Consider the following 19,293-nt stretch of genomic DNA (forward strand, 5'->3'; position numbering starts at 1 on the left):
TATATGCTGATAGTCTGCGGTACATATGGCAAAAGTATAGACTTTTGCCTCCCTATTTACATAAATCAAAAACACTCCTTCACAGTTTGTGCTACCAAATTGGTATGTTGTCTTCTTTCTCCCTTTCATAGGTAAATGATCTCTGCTGGCATGTACGCTGTCTCTCGTGCAGTGTTTGCAGAACCTCTCTAGGAAGGCATACCAGCTGCTACATCAAAGATAAAGATATTTTCTGCAAACTTGATTATTTCAGGTACATCATATGACTCTTAAAAATGGAGCTCATTTTTCTGGGGCAACAAGTGAATGAGACACCCGGACGTTCACTTAGGCTGGTATTTAGGTTGTCTTTCGCCTTCACTAGTTTCAATAGTCATTATGCACCAGAGCCTCAATTTCCTTAAGAAGGGTTTGGGGAAACCTTAAGCAGTTTCTCTAAATGTAATTACATCATAATAGTTTGTAATATATTATTTATTTAATGTGCCATGTTGTGTATATTAACTACAGCATTTATGGAAAAGATCCCTCACTGTTGAGGCCCTTGAGGCAACTAAACCATCCACAATAGAAGTCAAGGCCCTTGCAATAATACAGACTCTAAAGTCATCAGATTAATACTTTCTTTTAATAGTGCGGGTTCAAGGCTACAAAGTAGAGCTGTGATGTTCTATTCCAAGAAAAAGTGGATATAATTCCTTGTAACACACGCAAGACCCTTAGGACACCATAGAAAAATATTAATTTTTTAAAAATCCTATTTTACTGTTTTGTATCTCCATGCAACCTGTGAACAGCATGTTCCCATAATTTTAATATGTTGATTTATGAGCAGTTGGTTTCGGAGGTGTGGTGGCATGCAGGGCAAGATTAGGGTATGATTCTGTGAAATGTGGATTATGGTAACTTGTACTGGCTTCAAAGGGAATTGAGGGGAATTTGCGATTGACAAAAACAGGAGTGAAGTCCTGGCATCTTTTCGAAGTCAATGGGAGCTTTGCCATTGACTTCAGTGAAGCTAAGATTTCACCCCAAATCCAAAGCAGGTAGGGAATATTCAACCATGAAATAAACTGATCATCTGATGATCGCTCTAATACCAAAAGAGAATAACTTAAACTAAATAGTAATTTAAAATCTACTGATGGGTGCTTAGCCCTTCTGTAAAAACTAGGCTAGTTGTTCAGATTTTTTGGATCCTCAGTTTAAGCATCCATTTTGGAAGATATTGGTGTCACACGTAATCCTAAAGAATAAATAGCCATGCTTATAATAGATGTATTCTAGTCACTATTTTCCTCTTGAAAATACAGTGAGATTCTTATGGAAAAATATTTTATCTCTGTATTTTAGATAAAGTTGGATATTTGAAATTCTTCTAAAGATCGTAACAAAATTAGATGCTGTACTTTTTTCCCTTTGTTATTTCCTGGAATCTAATCTCTTTCCCTCTAGAAGCATTCTAGATATATTTTCTCTGTTTTAACTTTCAGTTAGCAGTCGAACTATGTAGTTAATTAAGGCCCAAATTATTTGGGCAATGTGGAATATATTTAGATAACTGGGAGGTCATAGAACACTAGATAAATAGGACAGGGAGACAGTTGACAATGGATTAAAAGGGGTATTTAGACAGTGGCGGGGTAAGTGACTATTTGACTTCACTTCAGTGATTAAATGAATACATTTTGCCCTCTGACTTAAGGAAAGTATTAAATTTGTAATTGGACTGTAGCCCTGTTTTTAAAACAACTAGATGCAAACTTTTAAAATTGCTTCTCCAGAAAAGCAACATAAATACTACCATCATCTAACCAGTGAACAGAGTCAGTGCACTTACTACGAATCCCATGGACTGTTCCCCATCAAATTGTCACTAATTTTCCTAGGGTGGTGATCATGTTTTAGATTATTATTTCTGTGACTTAGCCTTTTGTTTTCCCTTCTTTGCCATAGGCGGTATGGAACCCGTTGTTCTCGTTGTGGTAGGCACATCCATTCTACTGACTGGGTCCGAAGGGCTAAGGGAAATGTGTATCACCTAGCATGTTTTGCCTGCTTCTCCTGCAAAAGACAGCTTTCCACTGGAGAGGAGTTTGCTTTGGTTGAAGAGAAAGTCCTTTGTAGAGTACATTATGATTGTATGTTGGACAATCTAAAAAGAGAAGTTGAAAATGGTAATATACTGCTTTTATTAAATTCCTAGTTTGACTCTCATTTAGCCTTAACTAAATTTGCTGCTATTTCATCTTTTTATAAGAAAAGCAGTACTCTAGCTTTAATAAGGATAAAAGTGCATGTATTTCAACTAAAATAATGTTCAGACTACCCAATATATTTAATTCTTTTATTCTAATATGTTCAACTCACTTTCTATCGTTCTGAAGAAAGCAAAGTAAAATATCTCTAGCTTATCCAGTTGGTCTGTGACACTGTAGATGTAATGCTGGACCAAATCCTGCTCTCCCTTATGTCAGTGAAATCTGGATGTCCATGGAATTGCTCCAAATTAATACCAAAGTAATTTTGAACAAAACAGGACCCATTGTACAATTCCATAATAACCAGCTAACAAACATTATAAATCTTTTCCAGAGTAGTGTGACTTATGACTAATATCATTCTGAATCATCAGTATACAGAATTCTTTTTTTCCACATCAGGGAATGGGATTAGTGTGGAAGGAGCATTACTAACGGAACAAGATGTTAATCATCCGAAACCAGCAAAAAGAGCTCGGACCAGCTTCACAGCGGATCAACTCCAGGTAGAGGCAGCATTGTGAGCACTGAAAACTGACACAGTTCAGAAATGCATAAAGATTTTATGCAATGAATGACTACAAATTGATTTAAATCTAGTTACATATGAGCAAACTGTTCTCTATGTTCTAAACTATTTAACAAATTCTCAAGACATGGCATGTTTCTGGAATACTTTGTTAGCTTTAGCAGTTTAATATGAAATAGTTACTCCTCTAGCTTTTTGTTTCCCTCAGGGCAACTAGTAATTGTGCAAAGTGGAAACCAAAATGTTGATCTAGTATGACTGCTTGATGAAATCCATTTAATCGGACATTTATATCACTATGCATAATTATAGTAAAGAAAAAATCTTCAGAATTATGTATTATGAAAAAATATACAAAGGAAATGTACTTCATATGCCTTCTCAGGACACTAGTGTGTTGGAGTTTTCGATTTCATTATACCATCACAATCAGCCTTTTAATGACCATCAAGATTGTGTCCTCAGAGCTGGAAAGTATTATGTTCACATCAGCATAAATGGGAACTCTCAGGTTGGCTCCAGTCAAATTAACCCTTCCTTATTTTATATGGTGAGGGGGGTGTGTGTGGAATAATTGAACTTCTTTCTGATGGTTTGTCTTTTGTGGAGGAAGGACCAATCTCTCTCTGGTATGCTTAAGTATACTGAAGATTGTAAATATATGTGACCTATAAAACAAGTATTGATGACGACTGTCAAATGAATATTCCTTGCTTTTTCTCCCCACCCCCTTAAGTGACTTTTCCAAAACATTCAGATCTTGACTCTACCTATTAAAGCATATTCTCCTCTATATTTAAGAGTGGAATATTGGCTTATTTTTTCAGACTCTTCATTTCACTACTCAGCGCTACCTGTTTTAGGTCAAAAATATATTTTCATAGAGAGGGTGGGGTTGGGGCAAAGTTAAATACTGAAAGAGTGTATTTGAAACTTAAGCAGTGTGAGAATATCATGGTCACAATTTACTCCTTTGGTTTGGACGTACTGTATAGTATGAAGCATTTTCCAACATCCCTCTATACCAGCTCAGTCAGTGGATATACTTCTTATGATGAAGAGATGGGAGACTCTGCGTGTTGTGGGGGCTGATGAATCAAAACTCTTGTGTGGTCAAGTCTGCTCTAAAGGGGGCTGGCTGGCTGAATCTCCTCTGTCACTAGCACTTCCTCCTGCATCATGACTGCCTTGATTATGGCCCCCTAAGATGTACAGCTTTGGACCTAGTCTCTGATGTGAAGTTGTCCACTGGTCACTATCCCCCATGAAAATAAATAGCTTTTCAGTCATGGAATAGTTCAGATCAGGTGATCTTTGAGGAAAAACCTGATTTGGCCTTCTCAAGACACAAATCTATGACCCGTGTCAACCCAATCATTACAGGGGTAACAGCAGGAATAGACTCCAGCTCCTACAGGCTACAAAGGTGGCATCCCTTTGTGTCCCATTTCATATTTGTGCACATGGTGTAACACACTTTCCGTTTTTCATTCTGAGTCACCACTGAACATTTAGGGCCTTGTCTTCTGTGTTGACTACCAGAATCACCAAGACAAAATGGTAGTCCTTACTGTGTCTCTCCTTCCATAGAGTCATTCTGTCATCCCTGACCTGACTGATGGATTGCTGCAGGTAGAATAAGAAGCATATATGTGCCTGGTACAGAGTAGGATGCAGTTTTTTCTGGGAACTCTGTCTGGGTGACAAATTGAAGCAAATGACTGAGAATCTTTTTCAGCTCCAGTAATTCATGTCTATCTCAGCAGAGGCGGCTCTGTGTATTTTGCCACCTCAAGCACAGCAGTCAGGCAGCTTTCAGCAGCATGCCTGCGGGAGGTCCGCCGGTCCCATGCCTTCGGCGTACCCACCACCAAATTGCCACCGAAACCGTGGGACCGGCAGACCTCCTGAAGGCATGCCACCGAAGGCTGACTGCTGCCTTCACGGCGACTGGCAGGCCGCCCCCTGCAGCTTGCCACCCCAGGCACGCGCTTGGTGTGCTGGTGCCTGGAGCCGCCCCTGTATCTCAGGTCAGGTCTGATACTCAGGTCAGCAAGATGTTTCTTTTGCAGACTCAGTTTCTGAAACTGAAGATACAATCAGTTCCCTAACAGTGCTTTACTGTTATAGTCTAGTGTGTGGTGGTTTGGATTTCTTAAAGAAACAGCCTGATATAGTGTGCTTGGCAAGCTTTTTACATGTAGTAACTCTTAAATTTGGCTTCTCTGCTGCCTTGATCTGAGTTCGCTCTGGCCAGCCTATCCTCCTTCCTTGGTAGATGTAAAAAGAGAGTATTCAGTAGGAATTGTCCCTAGAGCGGCCCAATAGAGTGGTAGTAGTGGACATGAAGCATTTTAGCCAAGGCGTAGTAATGTGGCAGTTGGCTCATGGTGGAGACTGGTCTCTCAGTCTGCTGTCAAAAACCCACTTTGCCATTTCTGCCCCAAGTTGAAGGAGTAGGCAGTGATAATCCAAACAGAAGTGCAATATGTAGACTGTATATTTCAGCAATGTGGGGGAGGAGGGAACAAAGTAGTATCTTGTACTCTTCTTCTTGGCAAGAAGAAATTTCCCTTCTCTTGCTGCTATTCACACTTCTAAGATTCTGAAATCCAAAGCAACTGGCTGAGCTGGAGCCAGAACCCACCAAGAGAATAGGAATCGCACTAATCAGCGCACCTTCTGAATTGCTGCAAATGAAATCTTTAAGCCCCCTCTCAGGTTAAACTGATGGTATCCTACTTCCTCAGGATGATATAGAGGAATGTTCTTCAGGTTTCAGGGCCCATTAGATTTAGGATTGAATGACTTTTGCTGTCCAAGTCAACTTTAGCGTACTTTGCCCTTAACCTCGATGGGAAGAGCCTTTGTGAAGATTGCATTTTCTAAATTTAGCATTGTCCTTGGCTTCTGGAGTTAATGCTTCTTTCTAAATCACCACCTCTACCTTAGATACGATCTTTTGATCTGGGCTCAGATTTTTCTATCCCACCTGGCCCTACTTGGTCTTTCCTTTTGGGTCAGAAAGCTTCTCTCTGGAGCCATGAAAGAACACATGCAGTGTTATCTTTATATCAAGCGTATTAAGGCTTCCTTCTATCTAAATCGAAAGAAAACAGCTTCTAATGCTTCACCGTCATCTCTGGTTTTAAAACTGCATTGAAGCAGCACTTGGTGGCAGGTATAGATAGCTTTGTCTCCTAGTCAGAATAATTTGACAAGTGCTTCTATGGAGATTGTGGATGTGGGGAATGTTTCTCTTCCAGAAATATGTAAAGCAACTCCCTGGGTGTGTGTTGCATACCCTTTTATATCACTAAAGAGACCTGATGTGGGAAGCCTCTAGAAATGCATTTATGGAAGTCCAGGCTTATAGATGTTTTAATCCATCCATCTGTTCTTCTCTGGTACCCACCACATGCCTGGTTTGGAATTGGAAGGTGCTTTTCAAGTTCACGCTCAATAAGTGGAAAATTGAGAGGTAGTATTCTCGATCAGCCTAGGCATCCCACCCTGCCATCTCTCGTGTTTGGTGAAGATGGGACTAATTTCTCCCTTAAACTTTTTTATGGAGTTTAATATGAACAGAATAGAATTTTTAATGCTCAGGAAGTCTGAAGAGGTTCATCCAGCTAACTGCCTTTATAGGAGGAATAACATAGTAATTGACTCTTACGTAGTGCTCTGTATTCAAAGCACTTTACAAACTTTGACTTCACAAGAGCTTTACTTTTTTCCTGTTTCCATCTGCTGGTAGGAGGACTTATACCCACAGTATGGGCTGGCATATTGGGACATGGAGAACCCAATTAACAAGTAAGAAACTATCTCTTTTTTCATATAAAACTCTGAGTGACAGAATGGGTTTTTATTTAAGACAAACTAGAAAATAGCTGCTGATGTAAAATTAGCTCTGTAAATGACCTAAATCAAATTATGGAATAGATTCAGGTTTATAGCTTTGGTTTATGAAATCTTAGAGGGATGGGTGAATTATTAGTCAATTTTCAGTTTTGCTATATGTGGTAATATCTAATGGGCAAAATCATTCTATCTCCACAACCAATTTAAAAGGTAATATGTATAAACCAAAGTACTTTATCAATAAAGTCTCTTATGCTCTTATTCTCTGGGTTCTATTGTTGTTCATACTCAAAACAAACTCACCGGCAAATCTAAATGCTGGTGTGGGTCAAATGGAGTGGGTAATTATCTGTATCTGAAGTGTTGGACTGGAGAATATAGTCAAGGTGGTATTTCAGGGCTATATGATGTAGTAAATAGGTGATTCTGTTTCTAAGGCTGTCCTAAATCTTGATTAAACCATTTCTACTTTGGATTCACCTCTACAAGATGTCAACGAGCTTCTTGCGTGAACTGGAGAGCTAAGAAGAGAACCCGCTAGTTTAGACTGCTTCTAACCTACAAATGTTCCCTTACACACCTGAAACAAAAGTATGTCATCTAGCAGTACCACACCGATTTACAAACGTCGTCCATGCAGAGCTAGACGGTAACAGGCCTGACCCTTCTCATTGTTTCTAAGAGAAACAGAACATGTGGAAAGGGGACATTAAATGAATATCCAAATTGAGGAGTGTGATTACCTTGCTTCAAAAAAGACAAAACACTTGTGGGCCTCTTTTGTGCCACACTTCTCAATGGAAACAATTGCTATAGTTGCCACTGGAATTCTATGGTACTATCCATAGGAGAGGAATTGGTCCATGATAGGGGTGGCTCTAGGTTTTTTGCTGCCCCAAGCATGGCAGTCAGGCGGCCTTTGGCAGTATGCATGCATGTTATCTGCCAGTCCCGCACTTTTGTACCTGCTGCCGAATTGCCGCCGGAACGGCGGACCTCCCACAGGCATGCCGCCCTCACAGCAACTGGTACGCTGCCCCAGGCACGCGCTTTCTGCACTAGTTCCTGGAGCCGTCCCTGTCCATGATATTGGAAATGAAAGAGGAAGTGGTCCATGAAACACACGGTTTGGTCCATGCTATGAAAAAGTTTGCAAACACATATGTGTAGGATGACCAGATGTCCAGTTTTTAAAGACAGTGCCATTTTTGGGGAGACTTTTTCTTATATAGGTGCCTATTATCCCCCGCCCCTGTCCCTTTTTTACCAGTTGCTATCTGGTAACCCTACATACATGGCAAATGCATCATTGGTCCCCAAAGTCCAAAAATGAGCAAATTTAGATTTTCCTTTATGCCGCTACAGAGTCACCAGCAAAAGGCCATGCAGTTTCACTTTGTTAGATTAGGAAAATTCTCACACCTTTATAATTGGAGTCCTTTCATATGAAAGGACTCCAAAGTGCTTTACAAACTATATAGTTTGTCTCTGAGCATATGAATTATTTGCCAACTACAAAAGGACAGAAAGTGAACATTTATTTTCCAGTTGAAGCTAATGGAGGAATTTAGGCAAAATTAGAACTTAGTCAAGACCCAAGTTAAACTGACATCCGCTTTGGCAAAAGATGCCATTCATTTTTAATGACAAATGATCAGTTTTTCAGTTTTCAAAACATTGCACCATACCACCCTAATCCTATGCTGAGCTATATCTGACATTGCTTAGTGAGATTAGCCTGTAGTAGGTCTGTTATATGCAGCCTGTGTAGTATTCAGAGATGGATTAAAGGTAAATGTGGCATAAACTCAGGACTTCAAAATTATATACATATTTCAGGGCAGCTGGAAAAGGATTAAGTGGGGATCCTCTTTAGAATACAGGACCTCCACTGATTGGTCTTTTTGAACCTGTCAACCATGGAAAGTTCATTCTGTGCCCCTATTACGTATTCACTGGTCTGCAGTTTATACACTTTATCTAGCAACAACATTTAAGTTAGTCTGCAGTGAATTCTCTGCCATAATCCTCTCTAGTGCAGTCGTCCTACTTGCATTTCTCTCCTCCCCCACCCCTACCATTACTGCAAACCAGAACAAAGAAAAATGCCTCTTCCAATTCTAAGTGTCTGAATGTGGCCATTTTATTACTCTGAGTAAGGGATTATCTCTGAAAATGATGATTTTAAAAGGATAAACGGGGACAACATGCTTGGGGGTTAAAGAGCATTTATTCCCTTACTCTGATGAAGGGATATGACAATGAATTTGAGAGAAGCCTGTAATCATATCTGATTTGCTAGCACTTGCAATACTTACTTTTTTTTTAAGAAACCAACCTCTTACCTTTTCAGGTTATGCAAGCACAGTTTGCTCAAGACAACAATCCAGATGCACAAACGCTCCAAAAACTGGCAGAAAGAACAGGCTTGAGCAGGCGTGTGATACAGGTGACTGTACTAACTTTATTTCACTAACACAAAGTCCAAGTTATACAAAATCTGAGTTACTCAAAGTGCGTAGTACTGCAAGTAAGAAAATTGCTAATTCCTTAGTTGGAAAGAGATCTAATCTGGCAGTTTAAACATAACTGCAGATCAAATCTTTTGTGCAAAGATTGTTTAGAATACCCATATCTGTTAGATGCATACAGTACATTTTTCATCACTTTGGGTGGGGGATACAATATACAGACACCTCAATGAGTTTTATGTTTTGTTTTTGTTTTTTTAAAAAGTCTCTTCGGTGAATAAGTTATATTGAGACAAAAATGAAACTTATTGATTTCATTTTTGAGCAAGATTTAATTGCATTTACTCACTTCCCCCAAAGCTGCTGCAATACACTGTACAAACACTGACTAAGATTTAGAGAACATCTGGTGATCAACCTAGATATGGGTTCTGAGCTAAAATCTATCCTCCTGCTATCTAAAACTTAAAGGAAGTTCAAATCCAGAATCAAACTTTGTGTTTGGGGGACCCCCTTCATTAAACAATACCACTATGATCCAACCATAGTGTAAGGGCTTTCCTTTTCACTCATCCCTGGGTTAAAAAATTCACAGAATATTTCTATAAGAATGGCTGATTTCTATAATCCCTGGCTAAAGGGTCAAACTATTTTTTTTTAAATGGAGACTAGATTACTTTAAAAAAAATGCAACCTGGCATACCAAGGATATTTCAACATTCTTGTCAGCAATGTAATGGTGATCTAGTCACAGTTCCGTGTGCTCTGTGACACTGAATTCAGCTTCAGCCGAACTATAAACTTGAGGATTTTCTTAAATTAAATGTCAAAACTAAATACAATCAAACATGATTTACATTTTCCTCCTTTTCAGGTGTGGTTTCAAAACTGTAGAGCACGCCATAAGAAACATGTTAGTCCTAATCATTCATCGACTGCTCCTGTCACAGCAGTTCAGCCCTCTAGGCTGTCTCCACCAATGTTAGAAGAAATGGCATACTCGGCATATGTACCCCAAGATGGGACAATGTTAACTGCTCTACATACCTACATGGATGGTAGGTACAGTAACTTACTGTAACTCTCTTCAGATCTAAGTACAAAATATCAAAGCTTTCTGTAGGTGAAGCAAGAGGATTTATCAGGTAATGTAAATAATAGTATAGTAAAGAAATCTATCACTTCTCATTTCCAGTATTCTCTTTAACATCTCTTAACACCTATTACTAGGGCCCTACCAAATTCACAGTCCATTTTGGTCAATTTCACGGTCATGGGATTTTACAAATTGTAAATTCTATTATTTAAATCTAAATTTTCACAGTGTTGTAATTGTAGGGGTCCTGACCCAAAAAGGAGTTGGGGGGGCAGGGCAGCTGGGTCGGTGTCGCAAGGTTTTTGTGTCTCTGGTGTGTGTGTGGGGGGGGGGGGATTGCGGTACTGCTACCTTTACTGCTGCACTGCTGGCTGGGAGCTCAGCTCTGAAGACAGTGCTGCTGCCAGCAGCAGCGCAGAGGTAAGGATGGCATGGTATGGTATTGCCACCTTTCTGCACGGCTGCCTGCAGAGCTGAGCTCTTAGCAGCTGCCACTCCTTGGCCACACAGCTCTGAAAGGAGCAGTGCAGAAGTAAGTGTGGCATGGTATCATATTGCCACCCTAACTTCTGCACGGCTGCTGGTGGGGCACTGCCTTCAGAGCTGGGCACCCGCTCAACAGCCACCACTCTCCAGCTGCCCAGCTCTGAAAGCAGCGAAGAAATAAGGGTGGCGATACTGCAACACCCCTAAAATAAGGTTATGACCCCTCTGCAACTCTCTTTTAGGTAAGGACCCCCAATTTGAGAAACACTGGTCTCCCCTGTGAAATCTGTATAGTATAGGGTAAAAGTAAATAAAAGACCAGATTTCACGGTTCATGTGTTTTTCATGGTGGTGAATTCGGTGGACCCTACCTATTACCTAGTGCTGTAGCTGCTCCCTTTGTTGTATTAGCATAGCTGAAGATTTGGATCTAAAGATCACTGTGTACTTTCTACATCTGTGGTTTTCAAAGTGCGGGTCGTGACCCAGTACTGGGTCATGGAATGGAAGGCACTGGGTCACGATGGCTCTGGTCAGCACCACCAACCAGGCCGTTAAAAGTCCCAGTGGCAGTGCTGCCTGGCTAAGGCAGGCTAGTTCCTACCTGTTTTGACACTGTGAGCGGCCAGCAGCCAGGGAGGCCCCTGGGTCTCCATGTGCTGCCCCCACCTGAGTACCAGCCAATGGGGGGGCGGTGCCTGTGGGTGAGAACTCTGCGAAGCTGTTTGCATGCCTCCAGCTAGGAGCCAGACCTGCTGCTGGCCGCTTCTGGGGCGCAGTGCAGTCTGTGGTGTGAGGGCGGGTGGGAAGACTGCCTTAGCAACCTCGCTGTGCTGCTGACCGGGAGCCACCTGAGGTAACTCCATGCCCCAATCCCCTGCCTGAGCCCCCCAAACCCAGATCCCCCTCCTGCACCCCAAACCCCTCATCCCTGGCCCCACCCCAGAGTCTGCATCCTCAGACCACAGCCCTGATCCCCTCCTGCAGCCTAACCCCCTGTCCCAGCCCAGAGCCCCCTTCCACACCGTGAACGCCTCATTCCCAGCCTCACCCCCACACTCCAAACTCTTCATCCCCAGCTCCGTTGGGTCGCAGGCATCAACAATTTTCTTCAACTGGGTCACCAGAAAAAAAGTTTGAAAACCACCGTTCTACATAATAATAATGCTGGTGATGAGAAATTATATTAAACACACTTGATTTGTTGCTGTTAATTTAAAAATGTAATTATTGCTCATTTTTAGTTAATCTTAAATGAAAAAGTGTTTACTCTAAACATTTTTATTTTCCAATTTGGGATTTTTAGACTTTTTTTTTTAGTTTTGAATTTGTATTTGAAGACTTGAAAGGAGTACTAGAGATTAGTGGAACATTTAGCAACTTCATTGCAGACTAAGGCTCTCTACACTGGCATACAGAGGAACCTGGCTATTATAGTGATCTCCAAAGCAGATCATAGGTGCTGACTTCCCCTCTGCCCAGTGGGTGCTCAACCCCTGCCTCTGCACGGCCCTTGCCCCATCCCCACTCCGGCCCTTCCCCAAAGTCCCGTCCCCACCCTGCCTTTTCCCACCCTAGCCCCGTCCCCATTCTGTCTTCATTCCACGCCCTTCCCCCAAGTCCCTGCCCCGGTCCTGCCTCTTCTCCGCCTCCTCCCCAGAGCATGCTGTGCCCCCACTCCTCCCTCTCCCTCTCGAAAAGTCCTAAGCACTGCCAAACAGCGGTAAGGCAGCGGGGGGGGGGGGGGGAAGAGCACTGGGAGGGAGGGAGAGGAGCAGGGATGCAGCGTGCTCAGGGGATGGGGAGCTTCACTGCCAGTGGGTGCTCCAGCCCCAAAGCACCCATGGAGTCGGCACCTATGAACCAGGTTACCAAAATCTAGTTCCAGTTTGTAATGTAGGCTGGATTTCAGTTGTTTCAACGCCACACAAATTTGAATCATGTTTATAATTAGGTTAGGGAACAATTGTATTGTAACCAGGTTTCCTGAGATGGTTGCATCTGCCATGTAGACAGGATCAGTCTGCTTCCTTTTCAAGCTGCAGGATAATATGCATGGATGGAAATGTCACTAACAGCTTGTGACCCAGAATGAAGAAGTTGGAAACAGTTGTAATGCCATTAAAACTGGCTAGATCCTGTAACTGTGCTAGAGCAATGGTTCTTAACCAGGGATGCGTGTACACCTGGGGGTACTTAAGTCTTTCCGGGGTACTCAACTCATCTAGGAGTGTGGGTTTTTTCAACTTGAGGGTTGCAGCCCACAGGGGGTCATGGGATGGGTTTTGGTGGGTTGCAAGTGCAGGGTTGGATTTAGGGGATGACAAGCAGGGCAATTGCCTGGGCCCCACAAAGTTAAGTTACATGCTTCAGCCCCAGGCGGCAAAGCTTTTTCTTCAGACAAGCCTCATAAGTGAAGAACAAGTTTAAGTATCACACTGAAATATATTTATATTGCAGTCTATTTATAATTTTATGGTAAAAGTGAAAGTAAGCAATGTTTCAGTAATTGTGTGCTGTGACACTTCTGTATTTTTGTCTGATTTTGTAAGCAAGTAGTTTTTTTTTAAGGAAGGTGAAACTTGGGGCATGCAAGACAAATCAGACTCTTGGAAGGGGTACAGTAGTCTGGAAAGGTTGAGAACCATTGTGCTAGAGACGAGCCCTTGCTGAGGTTAGTGAAATTAGTGCAGCTCCCTTGTGGCACAGTCGTCATAGTACAGTGTCTTTCTTTTTTTACTAGCTTGCAATGTTTTCTACTTTCAATGCAGTTGACCAATAAATCTTTCTATTTCTTTAGCTCATTCACCTACAGCACTTGGACTCCAGCCCTTGCTACCCCATTCAATGACACAACTGCCAATAAGTCACACCTAATTCCTTTCTTTCAGGGATAAAAGCTAGTAAGGATGTACTCTTAAGAGTCATTTATTGTGTACTAAAATATCGTTGAAAAGATATTAATGTAAATTTTTTATTTAACATCCAAAGCATTTTCAAGACCATTTTGCTGCCCAAGTACGTAAGTATAGTTGGCCTGCAAGACACTTTTATGGATTCTGCATAAATAACTATATGTTGTTTACAAGGCTTATTAAACACCTTTTTTGTATTGTCTGGAAGTAGTCCACTCTAGTTATGTATTTGTTAATTTATTCATCATCAAGAGCACTTTGCCTAAAAGAAAGGACTGATAATTGTGCAAAATGTTTACAATTCTTTGTGAAATTGTAGTTTATCATTAGTTTGTATCTGTAAGTTATTGTTATAAAAAGTATTACCTGTATTTGAGTTATATACAGCCTATACTTTAAAGCTTATGTCTGTGAGTTGGCAAAATAAATTTCATTTGCAAATATTTTCAAATGAGCTGAATAAACCCTCTGTTGCAATGCTAAATAAACACGTTATTGTGTTTCTGGTTGAAGTATGAGTAATTATAAAGGATAGCATAGTTTTAATCTTCAATTTTAAGACAAGGCCCCTTGTACAAGTAGGCACATTAGACTTAAATGATGAAGTTAACTTCAGCCTTCCCCAGGATTATGCAGCAATGTTAATTAACTCAAAAAATCTTTTCATAAGCTTACATTGTTTGAAATATTTCAAACATATTCCACAAAATGAAACTATAACTAATGTGTACCTGCACTGCAGAGCACAATACTGCCCAGTATCCTCTGTAGAGAGGGGGAAAAATACTAGGTAAACCTTTTTGGGTGGGGAATGAAGAACTGTTCAAAACAAACTTCTTATACCATGTGTGAAGTAAATGAGAAACAGCACAGACCCTATAGTCTGGTTTAGGAGGAGGATATTGCTGAAGCAGCTCCTAGTGTTGACTTCAGTGGTCACCATCTCATTGAAGTGAAACAGGGTTAGCTTCAGAAGCTCACACCCAAGTCAAAAGGCTCTGGGGAGGGGGAATTCACATTTGCTGCTGCTATTGTTTGAGCAACTGTCTATATGCAAGGCTAGAAAAATGATGGTGTGGATGCTGGCAGTTCCAGCAAGACTTCAAGCTTTGCAGGGCAGCCACTGCCTCGTGCAGGCCTCCCCTTGAGCATGCAAATTCCGCACCCTGTTCTGCCACTAGTTTTGGAATTTCTCCAGCTGGCTACCATCTTTTTGTCTGGTAGCATTGCTGAGGAGCTCTCCCCTCATAATTCAAGCCCTCATTATGGCCTGGACTGGGAAGTGCTTGCTTCCCTGGCCTTTGCAGTCACTGGTGTTCAGTTGCCCTTACTGCTGTATTCTCATTCTGGAAAGATCTCCCCCTTGCTGCTTCCTGCTATTGGAAGGGCAGTAATGTGGGAGCTGTAGGCACAGAAAATTCACAAAAATTCTCTGTGGGAAGAAACAGAAACATTGACAAACTCTTCGTAGAGACACTTGTCCTTCCTTCTTTGTCTAGTTTCTCCCTATCGTCTTTCCTGCACCCACCTTAAACCACTACTCACCTACCCTAAAATGTCATGAAGTTGATGCTGTGTAATACAGACAAATCATGACCCATAAATTTATAGTATTCAACATACCAGTTTTTAATGTTAAAAGGGAGTTATGCTTTTTTAAGGTGCAGACTTAACTCTTTTGCACAAATACTTAAGCTGTTTGTGTTAATATTCTACTTCAGTATCTGAGAAACTGAGGACTTGATCCTGCACCATTGAATTGTACAGGAGCAGGAGTAGGCTCTGAGCAACCGTGTTTTCTAGTCACCATACAGACAAGTGGAGGGGAGGGGAAAAGAGTCATTCCCTAATCTGCAAATCTTGCAATCTTAATCCAAATAACGGGGGGGGGGGAGAAGCTTGCAAGTTTGTTCTAAGTAATCTATCCCTTGTCAACTTTTTAACTTGACTCCCTGCGTAGCTGCCACTGTTGTGATTTGTTAGGTAATCTCAATGTATTGTCCCTTGGAATTTTTTTGTCACTCTTGACTTTATTAATCTTAAATATTTAACCCTTTTGTATTTTCTTAAACTCTTGGCTGTTCTAGGACTCCCCAAAGAAGCTGAAAAATAACTTAATAGGCTTTTCATAAACAATATTTTGGTAATTTAATCTTTAAAAATCACAAATCTGTAGAATAAATCAAATCACTAGTGCAATTTAAAAAAAATCTTAAGTTTCTTTAAGAAAACTTTGCCCTAGTTATCTTTAAATGGTTCTGTTTAAACAGGAAAGACAAACCAAAATGGGTTATTCCAATTATCCACTTGGTTTAGCTATGCACATTGAGAACCTTCCCCCAAAACAGTGACATCTAGTGACAGAAAACTATAAAACTAGATATGCTGTTTGTGAGGTTAATATATCATACTTTTTTCTCAGCGTGTGTGTATAAACTTGTTAATAAACTGATTCACTCTAGACTTCAGGTTTATATTTTTGCTGCTTTAGACTCTTTTTTTTTTTCTCCCATTGGTTTAAAAAAGTCTCACCTTTCAGTAGATAAAGCGGACACTACACTAGTGCAGTAGCTCTTTACCACTTAACAGGGTCTGATGTTTTATTCTCGCCAACTCTCTACAGTGAGTGTCCACAACATTAGGCCACACTGTACTCTCTCAACGGGCATTTCGGCAGATGAGTGGCTGTGGGTTGCAGTAGTAGGGCAGAGGTAGTTCAGGACTGAGGCTCTGAATAAAATGATATACCTGAATCGAACATCCACTTTCCTGAGAATAAGACTTCTCTCTCAAACTGTGTGGCAGAATGATAACTTTAATTGTCTCTTCAGCCTTTCTTTTAAGTGTTGCCCTAGCAGGCACTGTTTTAATTAAAGCCTTTTACAGTGAAATTGAGCCAGGAGTGAGAGTGACAAATTCTGCACCAGGCTCCAACTAAGCATGTATGCAGGGTATAGCACATGTCTGAACTTATGTCTGTTCCAAGGTAGTTCTAGACCAGAGGAATATAGCAGGTATCTGTGTGTTTCAATCAGTGCTTTGGAAATTTGTGCCTTTGTAGGGTAAAGATCTCTTCTATTTCTGGTGTCTGAAGAACTAAAACTGTGTGTCAAAGTATATCTAACACAGACAATATTACATTACTCAGATTACTTGGAATTTTATATCCCCAAACTGTGGAGTATGTTTGTGATAAGAGCGCACATTCCTTGAAAACAATGTACAGTTTTTTCCAGTTCTAACCATGGCAGTGCAAACATATCATAGCTTCACAATAATAGTCATTCTTTGCTGCTTTTGGGGAAAATACACCCGTAGACTGATGTTATGGAAGCACAAGTCAAATGCAAAGATTTAGCATGTCCTCTAAGTGCTTGCAGGATTGATCCCTACTTTACCACATGTTTTGCCTATTCTGGTGTTAAATGAGTAATGCACTGTGCCCTTGCCCCCTCAGTGACTTCTCTTGGGAGACTATTCTACAGACCTTTTAATTTTCCCAGAATTAAGTCTATCGTAATATTCAGCCTACATTCTCTCTCATCCTACTATTCATTAGTCTACTCCAGGGTTGCAAGGATATTATGTGGGGAGTTGTGAACGGTTAGCCTCCACCCCCAAACCCTGCTTCACCTCAAGCATTTATAAGTGTTAAATATAAAAAATGTGTTTCTAATGTATAAGGGGTGGGGGGGGGTCTCACTCATCAGCTTGCTGTGTGAAAGGGGTCACCCATACAAAAGTTTGAGAATGACTGGTCTACCCCTTTTGGCTTATCAGCAGCAGTTAATCACACTCCTTGGGGAAGGTCATTACTGTATTCCACACTTGGTATGATTTAGATAAACTATATATTCCACTCCCAGATCAGGGATGGTTTTAAAACTGGAGTTTTATTAAACTTAAAATAAAAACCCCACCAAACAGCTTGCACAAACCCCCATGCTGCTGAATCTCTGACCACCCACCAAACTACAACTACATCCTACTTCCCCAACTGTCCCCTTTGGCCTCCAATCCTTAAAGGGACAGACTGCTGGCATTCTTGATGAGAGCTACACTACCCCCTCATAAATGTAAAGTTGGCCTGACATAGCCATTAACTCATAGAACATTCAGTCCATCCATCTGTCTTTGAGCATTGTGAAACTCATGGATTACTGCTACTAACAGTTTTTCTCAGACGAATCTGTCTCTCATCTTTCACAGCCACTGGCACTGATGGTGGAAACGTCTGCATCTCTTAAAATATTTCACATTAAGCAAGAATTTTTTTGTGGCAATAGTAGCTCCATTATCCAACCAAAGAGGCAGTTCTGAACAGTTTAAATTCCCAAAGATTTTCATCTTATTACAATTCTTATATGATAAATGGTACAACAATAAAACTCAAAGGCATGGAGCATATGGTGAGCTATTGTGAAAAAAAATCTCCTAAACAAAACACACATTATATAGAACCATAAAACATTTGAGGGCAATATCCTCACCATTAGTTGCTATCACTTAATTTACCGCTATTACATCCATCTTGGATAGAATACAGGATAAGGTACAGAAATAGGTAATTGGTATGGAATCTGGCAAACATGAGGCTAACCCCATGGCACTTTCACCAGACTGATGATTGGACTTGGACACTGATCAGTTAGCATCCCTCAAAGACATCAGTGTCTTTGGGTGCTTCTTTCTCTAGATGGACAAACTTGAGCGTTAGTGGATTGTTCTGGTGATCTATCTGCTTGTGCACTTCTGGTTTCAGGTTTCCTGGTCTCATTTTGGCAATCACATCTTTTCAACAGCTGATATGAATGTCACATCAGTCTCATCAGCAGTTTCCATGTGTATAGGATCAACATCTTTATTTCTCAGATACCATCAGATAGTGTATTTGATCTTCACTCCTGCTCTTAGAATCACTGGAGTCTGAAGTCCTGTCCTCATTTTGATTTTACTTCACTAGTTTGTCCTGTTCTGTGTCTTTCCTCCATTGTGGTTTAGCAGATGGAATTATATCAAAGAGGAAGAAGTCACAGAAAAATAAAAGACTGAAATGGAGAACTAACATCCTTTTCCATCTTCTACCTTTACTTCATAGACTTACATTATCCCCTTTCCTTTTATGTAGTACATTGATTTTTTTTCTTCCCAATAGGATCTTAAATAGCCTGGTCCCTCTCTCTGATAGTTTCCTGACAAGTATCCTGTCACTTGGTAAGAGGGTGATTCTTATCAAAAGTAGGTATTTTTTGAGAATGTTTTGATGACAGTTCCTAGGTAAAAAACTTTTTTGGTCCTTTTTTTGGTCCTCAGGTGCAGATTCAAAGTTTTTAAATAAATGTGATGTCAATGGGCAAATGTGAAAATCTTCCATATAATAAATAGAAAGTTGAGATTCCTGTAGCTTCATCTCATGTATAACTATAGGGATAGATTACTCTAAGGAAGTTCTAGTTTGATTTGTTTTTTCTATCAGGGCCCTCAACATAGCCAGAAGAGTTTAGCTTAACCTTTCTACTTGCCCATTTCCCTATGAGTGGTGAAGGGTTGTGTGAGGTGTTTCAATTTTCCAGTAGTGCTCTAACTTTCTGAATATATGTTCAAACTCTGCACTTTGGTCATGATTAATCCTTTTGGGGAAACCAAATTTAAAAAACAGTAGTTGAAGATC

The 19,293-nt window shown here is 40.7% G+C and overlaps 1 protein-coding gene across 5 annotated transcripts in view; it reads left to right on the top strand.

Moving 5' to 3' along the window:
• Positions 1–14,084, top strand: part of LHX8 (LIM homeobox 8) — a 22,089-nt gene extending 8,005 nt beyond the window's left edge. For 2 of the 5 annotated variants that reach the window (XM_045028721.1, XM_045028719.1), the window contains 6 exons: positions 132–253; positions 1,957–2,177; positions 2,664–2,767; positions 9,008–9,103; positions 10,000–10,183; positions 13,508–14,084. In XM_045028721.1, the coding sequence (XP_044884656.1) occupies positions 132–253; positions 1,957–2,177; positions 2,664–2,767; positions 9,008–9,103; positions 10,000–10,183; positions 13,508–13,584 (804 nt within the window). In that variant the 3' untranslated portion in view covers positions 13,585–14,084. Of the gene's footprint in view, positions 1–131; positions 254–1,956; positions 2,178–2,663; positions 2,768–6,547; positions 6,607–9,007; positions 9,104–9,999; positions 10,184–13,507 lie in introns of those variants that run through there. The other 3 variants (XM_045028720.1, XM_045028722.1, XM_045028723.1) reach the window with 3 other exon arrangements.
• The last annotated feature ends 5,209 nt before the right edge of the window (positions 14,085–19,293 follow it).

This window comes from Mauremys mutica, chromosome 8 (assembly GCF_020497125.1).
Source record: "Mauremys mutica isolate MM-2020 ecotype Southern chromosome 8, ASM2049712v1, whole genome shotgun sequence".
Taxonomy (NCBI): Eukaryota; Metazoa; Chordata; order Testudines; family Geoemydidae; genus Mauremys; species Mauremys mutica.